Source organism: Echinops telfairi, unplaced genomic scaffold, assembly GCF_000313985.2.
Source record: "Echinops telfairi isolate 266 unplaced genomic scaffold, ASM31398v2 ScPeMD7_7469;HRSCAF=8507_1, whole genome shotgun sequence".
Taxonomy (NCBI): Eukaryota; Metazoa; Chordata; class Mammalia; order Afrosoricida; family Tenrecidae; genus Echinops; species Echinops telfairi.
Window position 1 is genome coordinate 74,024,955 of NW_022111373.1, and position 11,385 is coordinate 74,036,339.

At 53.1% G+C, this 11,385-nt stretch overlaps 1 protein-coding gene across 1 annotated transcript in view; it reads right to left on the reverse strand.

Moving 5' to 3' along the window:
* Positions 1 to 11,385, reverse strand: part of PDE8B (phosphodiesterase 8B) — a 164,580-nt gene that overhangs the window by 92,627 nt on the left and 60,568 nt on the right. Inside the window, exons 7-9 of the mRNA XM_045285214.1 lie at positions 9,163 to 9,303; positions 7,267 to 7,355; positions 5,201 to 5,261 (exon numbers count right to left, since the gene is read on the reverse strand). Coding sequence (XP_045141149.1) covers positions 5,201 to 5,261; positions 7,267 to 7,355; positions 9,163 to 9,303 — 291 coding nt within the window. The remainder of the gene's footprint in view (positions 1 to 5,200; positions 5,262 to 7,266; positions 7,356 to 9,162; positions 9,304 to 11,385) is intronic.

Below are 11,385 nucleotides of genomic sequence, written 5' to 3' on the forward strand. Positions count from 1 at the left end.
GGGCTGCAGCCGAGCTGGGGTCCCACCCCCCGACCCTGCAGGGCTCTGAGCAGCCTGGTCAGGATCCTCATACTTAGGAGGTCAAGGGATATATACTGACGATAATCTTTCTGTTGACGCAGAGCAAAAACAGACCCTGATGCAGCCTGACACATTCGCAAAACCAAACCACAAAACGAGGCCCCTAAATCCAACTCAACGCAACCCCACAGGGCAAACGAAGAGCTCCGTAGGGTTTGTAGGACTGCCGATCGGAGCAGACAGCCTCTTCATGGAACAGCGGGGCGGGCTGGGACCGCTGAGCTTATGGCTAAAAGCCCAGCGCTTTAGCGATGGTGCGGGGCTCTGCGGTCCTATCCAATAGTTCTCTACTGCAGAGCAGACTGGCCACCCAGGGGGCTGTAGGTCTGAGTGTACCTTTCTAACAAGTTCCTGGCATGCTGCTGTCACTGGTCCAGGGAACCGCTAATTTAGTTCATGGAACCCCGCGGCATAGTGGGTACATGTTGGGGTGCTAACTGTGAGGTCATCAGTTCGAAAGCACCAGCTGCTCCTCAGGAGACAGAGGAGGCTTTCTACTCTTACAGTCTTGGAAACTCACAAGGGCAGTCTACCCTGTCCTACAGTCACTATGAGTCATCATTGACTTGATGGTAGTGAATTTTTTTGTATTGGTTTTTTGTTTTTTGGAAATCTAGTTCATGCTGAGTGAGCCCCTTAGTCAGCTTTTCCTAAGGAGTGCTCAGTCTACTTCTATTGACTTACCTCCTGCGATGTGGAACTCACCACCTACAGAGGCCCCTGACTGTTATGTTGCACCTAAGCTGCACCCCTAAAGCTTTCCTTTGCTTTTGCCTCCAGGGCCGGTCCCTCCTTCCCCACACTCGCCAATCCTCTTTCCCATCCCTGACTGCTTTACCCTTGGCAGCTTCTCCTGCAGGCAGTCTTATGCATTAGCGCCATAGTAAAGCTCAGCGTTTCTAGCTTTTACCATGATTTCAGGATTAAACAGCCTACCCTGAAACAAAATGCACGGGCCCCCCCAGTGTACCTCAAAGCAAGCTTTCCCCATTGTGCGCCTGCCTATTCGACCCTCATCTCTGCCCCTCCTGACCTCCAGTCAGCCACACACACAGGCCTCCTAATGTTGGTCGCCAGACTGATTCTGCTGTGACAATGCTTCCTTCCGGCTGCAGCGAAAGAAACGGTACCCTTTTCAACCATGCCAGATCTATTCAAGTTAACCAACTGCCTGCCTTCAGAGATTAGGCCCTCCCTGTTTTCTCTGACAGTTTGAATAACGTTGCCGACAGGAAATGAGGGCCAGAGAGATCCCAGAGGCAGACACCCTGCCTTTGCCGCTGCCCAGCCCTCTGAGAAACTGAGGTGGAGCCAGCCTCGTTTTGCTCTCAAGTTGCCTTCATATCAGAACCTGCCTGGTCAGGGCTTGGCCTCGGCCAGTCCCGCGGGCACGCGCACCCTCCGTGTGGAACAAGCAAGCTGGTTCCGGACAGAGTGCCAGGCACTCCCTGCAGACACTGCCAGCTACAGTCCAAGTCTCCTGTCCACTGGGTGCCCACACTCTCTTCCCCAGGCTCCAAAGCCTACGGCTACAGCACAGCTGCCTTCCTGGATGGTTCACACAGTAAATGCAGGTGGCTGTTGAGTCAAAGGTTGATGGTTCAAGTCTACTCAGAAGCACCTGCCGATCTACTTCTGAAACTCTTAGGTGTCTCTAGGTGGCAAAAACGATACAGTGCTTGCCAACGAAGTCAAAGGCTGGCCGTGGGAACCCTCCCAGAAGCAGCTTGGCAGCATGCTCTGGTGAGTTTCCTCCGCAAGATCACAGCCACTGAGTGTACGCACACACGGGTTGCCATGAGTTGGAATCTACTTTCAGTCAACTGGTTTGGGTGGTTTTCTTGCCATCTAGATGCCACACATCTTGTGCCTGAAGCTTGGAGGAGACCACGAGGCCAGGGGATGCATGTCTGATTGCGTTGGGCCCGCCCCCTTCCCCAGGCCAGCAGCCCGGGAATGCCAGTGTCCTGGCGCCCTGGTTGGCCCTCTGCAGCCTGAGTCCTGGCCCGCAGGTGCAGCCCATGTTAGACTCTGGATCTCCTTCTCAGGAAAAGGGGAAAAAAGAAAACCTCAGAAAAAATCAGGCCCTCACCTCTTCCCAGGCAGGCAGTGGGCTCTGGAGCAGCACGCAGGGGTTGGCATGAGAGCAGAGTGTGTGGGTGTTGGCGGGCACTCTGTAGGGTTGGGTAGACTTCCCCTGGTCTAAGAAGGTGGGAAAGAAAATGGGCTTCTAGAAACGAGGCCAGCAAGTTTTTCTGGGAAGGGTCTGTTAGGAAATGCTTTGGCTTTTTTGTAGCCCTACCTTCTCTGTTGAAGCTCCTCAGCTTGGCCTCCGGGGGGCAAGTAGCCACAGAGATGGAGATGCTCGGGCCTGGCTGTGCCCATTGAACACTACATACTTAACGGGCCCTTATTCTAAACAAGTCCTAATCGGTCTCCCGCCTCATACAGTTTAACACCTGGCTCCCACCTCTCATGTGCGGTGCTGTCCACGGGCCCTGGGGTCTGGAGGGCCTTGGGCCAGGGCAAACGCTTAATATGTATTTGGAAAGTGTGTGTATATAAGAGGAGCTGTCTGTGTGTGCATGCTTCTGTGAATGTGTGCATGTAGGAGTCCAGATAGTGTGTGCATGAGTGTGTGTGAACACACGAGTGTATTTGCATGTGTCAGTGAGTACCTGCATAAGTATGAACATGTATGGATTTGTGGGTAAGTGTGGATGTGTTTATGTGTAAGGGTGTGCCTCTGTGTATATGACTGTGCAAGAGAGTGCATGCATATGCGTGTGCGTGTGTGTACATGTGCATATACATGCAAGTTGTGTGTACTTGTGCTAACAAACATGTATTGTGCACACGAGCACCTGTGCAAGAGTGTGTACACATGCCCTTGTCAGTGTGCAGATCATGTGCAATGTCGACAGCAGAAAAACTTCACTGATCATTTCCAGTCTGGTGGCAGAGCTGCAGGCTCGCACAGGAGAGGAGAGCTGTGCTGATGACAAGTGTCGCCCAGAAGACGGCAGCATGGCTCACAGTCTCACTCCTTGTTAACATGCAAACCCACTGGCAGATTCCGACGTCACAGCCGAGCAGCACCACGGGAACGGCCTGCAGAGAGGCTGCTCCCATCCTCCTGGGAGCCCTGCCAGTCACAGACCCCACCGCCATTCCATGTGGCCTCTCTGAGCAGAGGAAAATCACCGGCTAGTCAGAGCAAGTGTAGTGCTTTGTTGTTGGAAAATCTCGGCATCTCTCTAGGTCTGTGCAGCACCGTAAGGTGACGTCAATGGCCCAGGCAACCAGCGCTCTGTGTTTCTACACTTCCTCAAACACCAGCTAACTCCTGGTAGAGAAGACACTTCGCCTTGAGCCTCAGAAAAGGACAGGTGGCCCTTGGCTTCTGCATCCTCAAGTCGGGCCTAATCTCCCGAGATTCAGGAGGCTGGGATTGACACCATCATCTCAGTTATGCTAATGCGGCCCTGTGTGCCAGGCACAGTGGCTGCAGAGAGGCAAACATAGGCTGGTGACCCTGGCAGAGAAGAGAGGGAAGCTTACCATGCAAATAGCGCTGATAAACCTGGGGTAGCAGGAGACCATACTAGGGGAATTAGGTGTTTGGGGGTTAGGGTGGGGGAGGGTTATCAGAACAGCACTATTTTATGTGTCTTGGAATGGGCGTCGAAAGCAGGATGGGGTCTGCACACTTAGAGTTGTGGCAGGAACACTGGTCAAAGGGAGGCTGGCTCCCGTTCACCAAGTCAGAAAGGGGCGAGGCAGCAAGGCAAGGCCCTTCCCTGTGGGAAGCGGTCTGGACATGAACGGTACCTGGCTAGTCCAAGTGGGCCGGCGCTCTGCACCGTCGACACACATCGAATCCCTGTTGGGTTGTGCTTCTTGGGCTCTAAAGAAATACTGGGATTTCTGGAGCTGTCCCTCTGCCTCTGTCACCTGTCATGCAGACCCTGACTCATGTCATCATTCTTCCTCATGACATGCCTGCAATTTGCTGCCGGAAGAATCAGTGAACACCGATTCCTCCTTTTCCCAGTGGTTCCACGGACTTGCCTATCTGGCTAACTTTTTGGTATTAAGAGACAATTTCTTGGTACCAGATGGAATACTCAGGCATTTGATGTTGAGAAAGCATTATGAGAAAGCATATGGCGATGGAGACATCGGACGCAGGGTGACAACTGACTAAATGGTTCTGCGTGGCTGGCAAGACTTCACCCCAATTTCCCCTTGAGGAGACCACGTCTCACCAGCAGGGGCCAAAATGTTCCTGGGAACACTGGTCCCTGGGTCTCATTTCCTTGCCCTGCCTGAACTTCGCCATCTGCTCATGTATTCACCAGCCACCTCCATGCTGGACACCAATGGCATTAGGCCCAGAAGTCCTCCGTGTCCTTTAGAGACATTGTCCCTTTAAGAAAAATCTTCAAAGTCAAAGGCCACGTGTTGTATGTTTGCAAAAAGAGACCACTGGGGATTATGGCTGTTGAGCATGGGCTACTCAACAGCATGTGAAGCATGAAAGTAAACCCAATGCAGCACTGAATATGAATCATGTCGAGAAAAACCGAGTGGATTTTAAAAGATACCAAAGTCGCTGTACATTCGGAAACTCCCGCTAAATGTTCTCAAATCTAGCAGCATATTAAAATCCTTACTTCAGAAGATAGCGCTCAAATGCATCACTCTGCTAGATGCCATGGTTAAAAAAAGTACAGTATTAATTCACAGTGGTTCTTAGTTCTGATAGGCATTTGTAGGGGTAAACTGGATACAAACTTTTTGCTTAGAAATTAAGACAGCAAACAGAACACTTTAAAACCATTGTTATTTGAAGGAATTCTCTGTTCTCATAAAGCTGATTATTCTAGAGCTCAGCCAAGCTAAATTAAAGGTGATGTGCACCACTAATAAAATAGTACAGGCTGGCAGGGGAGTTACGATTCTGTTTTCAGTATTTGTCAGAGGGGCCTCATTTTCCCCATAAGCCTTCTTAATTGGCAGCTACAATCAGATGGAGGAAAACAAGCGAGCACAGTGGAGAACAAATGGAGCGCATGGGCAAGCTGACAAAGCAAATGAAGCAAACTGAATACTGTACCTGCTTATTATTGTCAGTGGTACAACACAGTTTCTTGAGGGAGACAAAATGCCTAATTTTCCTAATAACATAAATAATCAGTTATTAGTAAGTCAGATATGAGATGAGTCAACAAATCAGCAAATGAAAACATCAACAGTCTTCTTAAAAGGAAAACCCCAGGGTCGGTTCGAGGGCAGACTGAAAATTCAAACAACACTCCATCTAGAGAAAGCATGGTTTTCACGAAACGTGCCCACACGTGCCTTCCACACATGGTGCCCCCATTCTCATGCAAGCAGAAGCCGAGACGCTTCCTCACGGGCATCTCATTTTATACGGGGCTCCTGACGCTGGGCTCGTGGCTAGCTTTGGGAACGGGATGGGATGCCGCTACACAGAGGACAAGGTTACGTCTGCGGACACTCATGATATTATTCTAGCTCATATGAAAAAGACTGGTTTCCACAGGGACCAAATGCCATGGTGACTGTTTTTATATTTAATATGCCGTGTTCGTCATAATGTGGGCAACATTATGATGGCGTCTTTCAGGTAGAGAAAAAGTCTCTTGTGTCAAGAGCCACGCTAGACCCTGAGACAGCCTGTGGTCTTGTTCACGACCACGGGGAGAGCAGGCAAATGGCTCCCGGGCCTCAGCCCTGACATGAAACCCAGGCAGATTTGTAGTGAGGACCTCTGGCGGTCTCTGAGGAGAACATAGGAGAAAACAAGGCAACACGGCTGCATTTGACATGACCATCACCCGATAGGAAGAGGTGAAAATCCCCTACTTTTAATCATAATTGCCTTTGAGAGCTCACTGCCTATCCTAGTGGGTGGTGGTGGTGGGGAGCTGGAGAGAAGGACTTCTTTCTGTCCTCTGTCAAGTCGGAAAGATAAGAAAACTGTAGTCTGACAGATGATCGTGGGCAATAGTGCCTCTTCCCCGTTTGGGTGCCTAGCCATTCTGGTCACACGTCCTAACCCTCACGAAAGGACTCTGGGCTTCAGTTGCTCGAGGAGATGGCCTATGGATAATGATCAAGGACAAAGGGACAGCTCCGGGCATGGTCACCCTCCTGGGCCTCTGAGCACAGACCACCAAGAGGACGGCCCAGCGGGCAGCCTCCCTCTGTGGCCTTGGGCAGGGCCATATCAGGGAAGGAGAAGGGGACCACCAATGACAACAGGGCGCAGGATATTCGGCGGGGTCTCCGATCTGAAAGGGGATAGGGGATTTTGGAACTAATCGGAGGGAAAAGACCCCGCAGGCGCTTGGCTGGTTTTGAGGAATGTCTGGTTTGCTTCTCAGAGCCGCTGGCCTCCTGTGACTGTTACGCTCACAGCCGGCTCATAGTTCCCCACAGCGCCCCCCGATGGTGCTGGGTAGCCCTTATAAACCTATTCCCTGGGGGCAGTTGACATGCTGGCTGGTTGACAAAGGCTCACCAGGGATTTACTGTTAGGGGATCCTGCTTGGCCCTGTACATGTTCTTGTAAAAGGTAACTGGAAACGGGGATTGGCAGGGGGGCGGGCGGGGGGCAGGAAGGGGGTGGTGCATGTTTACTTTATCTTCTCACAAAATAAACAGGCGTCTTGGGCCATCTGAGATGAAGTAGAATCTGGTCCCTCAGATCCTGGTCGGACACCATGTCCTCCCTGGCCAATGACCTCCAGGGTCCCCTGCCCCGTGGGGAACAAGGTCCACGTCACCGGCACAGAGCTCAGAAGGCCACTCTGAGCCAGGGAGCCCTGGTGGAAATCAGTGCTATCAAGCGCCAGGCCTAGAAACCGTGCCCCTTCAGAGGGTAGGGGGCAAGGGAACCAGAATGATCGGGCGGAGGGGGGTGGTCAGGGTGATGCTGCCTAAGAGTTCAACAGCAGGACCAAAGGGGTGGGGAAGGAGAGAAAGTTCTGTCACGGGGCTGATACCAAGAGGGCAGAGGTGTGCTCTGTAGAGCCCATTGCAGCCGACTGAATGGGACTAACCCTTTCCCGGACATTTCAAAATACAAACAGAGAACGCCTCCGAGGGCCCCGAGTCATTCTCTTCAGCTAAAAGAGTTCAAGTGGTGGTTCTCACCCGCCTTGGCCAATCACGGGGGTGATCTTCACATGCTGCTGGATGCTGTCTCCGGACTTCCGTCGGGCATAGTACACCCCCTGCCACTCCTACACGGACAAAGATAGCTCTTAAAATCGCCCCGTGGCTGCCGGCCACTTCACAGGTCCCGCCAGGTGGAGGAAGAACGTTCCACGCGCTTCTGCGACATTTCACACAGTGCCCTCGGCCACGCTGGCTAACTGGAGGCTCACGGTCACAAGGCGTTCGGCATGTCCACCGCCACGCTGCCCTGCAGGGCCCCGGCTACCTGGCCGGTGCCCCAGGCTGGGCCTGAAGTGGTGGAGTCCCCACTCTTCCCTGATGACATGCCCCCCCGAACTCCCCTCCCTGAGGAAGCCATCGGGGGTTCAGGGATTCTCCGAAGGCCATTCTCAAAATTCCCCCAAAAAACCTGTACACTTGGTGCTATCATTCTTACTTAACAGATGGGTAAACTGAGGCTCAAAAAGTCGACCTCACTTGCCCCCCTCGGGAAGTGGAAAACCTGTTTGATATGGGCTTCTCTTCGGCTTTCCCTGTAGCCCATCATCTTTCTAACATCCCCCATGGCCTCCCTGCCAAGGCATCCCTGGGGATAGTCTGACTGCTTGTCTGGTTGGCGCAGAGCGCGCCCTGGGCTGAGAGGAAGAGACAGGTGACCTCAAGGGCATCCCTGGGGCATGGCCCCTGTTTCTGGGAGGGAGAGGCTGAATCAGGGAGCAAATCTCAGCAGCCCTTCCAGCTGGGTGGATGGCGGCCATGCCTGCTGGGCCACCTGCTGGGTGGCTGGATTCTCTTGGCACGCGTGCAGGAGGACTTCACAATGCTGTCTCCTTTTCAATCTCATCTCCAAATTTAGTTGGAGAGCAATTTTGGTCATTATCTGTAATCCAAACTCATCGTATCCCCTCCAAAAGCAGGTCCTACTTGTTATTCATCCCCGTCCCCGATGGATAGAATACTTATCTAACTACTTCACATCAGAGAGAGGAAGATGAAAGGAGGTGTACGGAGGAAGCATTCCGGATGCTTAAAAGAACATGCAAAGGTAGCGGCAGCCTGGGAGCCAGCGTCTGCCGAGAGGAGAAGCCTGAGGAAACATCCCTGCGTGGTTCATCCCGTTACCCGCGCCTGCCCAGAAGCAGGTGGAAGCCACCGGAGAAGCACGCGGCCATCGATAATGACCCACGATGAGTACGGAGAACGGGAAAGGGCGAACTGGCAAGAAATGAACAAAACCAACCCACAGACCCAAACAGCCCCGTTTGAACAACCCGAGCCCTGTAAATACTGACATCCGATTCTTCAAGTCTACCCCAACACTGGATGAACTGAAAGCCCACAGCCCCGGGATGGAACTCAGCTCAGAAATAGGCACGCTCCCCCACCAGCCACCCAAGGTCCCAAACTCCCTGCCCTCAAGCCAATTCTGACTCACAGGGACCTTAGAAGGCAGGGTGTCGGACTGCCCCGTGCACTTCTGAGATGGTAGCTCTTTATGAGAGCGGAAATCCTGACCTATCTCCCTGGGGGCAGGTGGTGGTTTCCAACTGCTGACCTCGTGGTTAGCAGCCCGACATGTACCTGCTAGGCCACCAGGGCTCCTTCCCCAGTGGGGGGTGGGGGATATTTATGGAAAGGATGGCATTTCGTTTCACAGACTCGTCAGATTCCATACCAGCACAATCTGCACATAGACCCAATGCCCCAAGTCATGTCCACACAGCCATTCAGCAGATACACACCAAAAAATGCAAAGCAGAGGCTTCCTGTCAGTAGAGCGTGCGTGACTACACACCCAGATCCCAGGAGGAGCCTCCAGGCTTTCCCGGTGCGGGGAGGGGCACGTGGGTTGGCTTGGCTTGCGTGACCCACCTTTCCCTTCTGGATGCGCGTGTTGATGGTGTCGAGGAGGTCGGCCTGGTTCTTGTCACTTCCAGGCAGCTCGGCGAGTGCTTTGCCCAGGAGCTCACCTTTGTGATAGCCCATCATCCTTTCCAAGGCTGGGTTGACATACTGTTGGGGGGGGGGGGAGGTCAGTGCAGGCCGGAGAGGGCCTGTGTGCTCAGCAGGGGGACACCAAGGAACCGTGCTTGGTCACATGAGAACGTCCCAGGGCCACTGCTCCCTGGCACAGGTGCCAACCAGCCTCTGTATCCTGACCAGTCTCCACAAACCAAGTCTTTGCACGATGGTGGCTGCCCTCCCTAGCTGCTAGCCCCCAGCTCCTTTACCCGCTGTAAGAAATCAGAAGAAATTCTTCCTCCAGAAAAGAGCAGGAAGCCCTAGTCTAGTACCAGTGTATGGTGGGCCTCATTCATCATCCACTGCCCCGGGATGATGAATCCCTTATCACCCGGGATAAGGGAAAACTCAACAACAGAGATGAAACTACATTAGAACTCGGTTCAATATTGTGCTTCTATTAGTCACGTCTCCGCAAGGCGGCAGCCCGCTCTCTCATGCCTCCTTTCGAGTTGTCTCCATCTAGTCCTGGCTACATGATGAGGACACTTGGGGCTGGTGTGAATGATAAGCTCACTCCTGGCGGCTAACTGGGGGCCGCCCACCCGCCTAGTGCTGGGAGCCGAGCATGTGATGGGCAGCACCCCCATCCCCTCGCCCCCCGGGCCCATCTTAGGGGCCAGCAGACACGGGCTTCTTTCCATCGTTCTGCCCAGGGCCCTGGGACCTAGAACTGTCACCTGGGCTGACTTCTCACCCTGCCTCCTCCACCCTCCAATTTCTTCTCAAAGGATACCCCCATCAAGTGAGGAGTTGAGTGGGGAGAGACACGTGACAGAGGATGCAAGAAGATCCAAGGGCACGGCATCTTGGTCACAGGTTTCTCTGGGCAAAATCCGCATCTCTCTGATGCTTCAGAACCGTTCTTGCAAGCTGTAATCACTCTTGCCCTGGACTGTGATGACAGCAGTAATGAGCCGAGTGACGCAGGGACTCTAGGAGAGCCATTCCTTCGGAGACATGGCTCTGATTAATAAAATTAACTCTGGCTTGGAGAGTCAGGAAGATGCTCGGAGCTCTGGGCACTGCTGGAGGAGCTGGAGCGAGGGGACGCAGCACGGGTTTCGCTGTGACTGCGCCACCACCCTCGTGGGCCAGGCCAGGACATCGCCAGGCCCGCCCCAGTCCCCTGGCCCACTGCCTGCCTGCTGCCGAGCTGCCTGTGTGCCTTCCATCTGCAGGTCTGTGCCCGTGTGCTCTCCGCCAGCTCCCTTTCCTATCCTTCACCTCACCAACCGTCATGGACCCCCTCTCCGCCTCCAGGAAGCCTTCCTTGAGCCCCTGCACAACAGGAGTTGGTGGTACCCCCTAGGTCCTCACCTGTCTCCTCTTCCGGCATCGAATGGACTCATTACACAGACTTTAGCTTTGATTTATTGCTCTCTCTCCCCAAAAACCCACTGCCGCCCAGACTCTTCAAGACTCTGAATCTTTATGGGAGCAGCCAGCCTCATCTTTCCCCCCTGGAGCATCTGGTGGGTTTTGAACTATCAACCTTGGCAGTTAGCAGCACAGACACCACATCCCTAAGGTCAGTGACTCTCTTTGGATGCTCAGGGCTGTTTCAGAAATACTTGATGGCAAATAGACAGCACTTGATAATGTGTGGTTTTCCCTGTGTGCTGGCTGCGTTGGGGTACATTTCCGTGCATGCTTATTCTCTCCCCCCGATGAGGCTGTAAACACAAGCAGAGACCGCTTCCCCTTTTCACCGCAAGGTTCATCATCTCTGAGGACAGCAGGTCCCTAGGGCAGGGGCTCTGGAGCTGAGGTGCCCAGGTCTAAACTCTGGCTCTGGAAGGTACTAACTGCATGGCTTTGGGCAAGCCCCTGAGCAGGTTTTCAGGTTCTTCACCAGAAAAGTGGGTAGAAGACAAGGATTGTTTTAAGAAATACACGAGTCTATGAAATGCTTCCGACAATGCCTGGTGAGTGGTAAATACCATGTAAGGCTTCCAAGTAGTAAACAAGACCGTTTAGACAGGGGCTAGATTGACAGAGCTGGTTCCGAAATTTTAAGTGCTATTTTCTGACTTCCAACTATCTATACACACAAGGGGGCACAAATCTAAG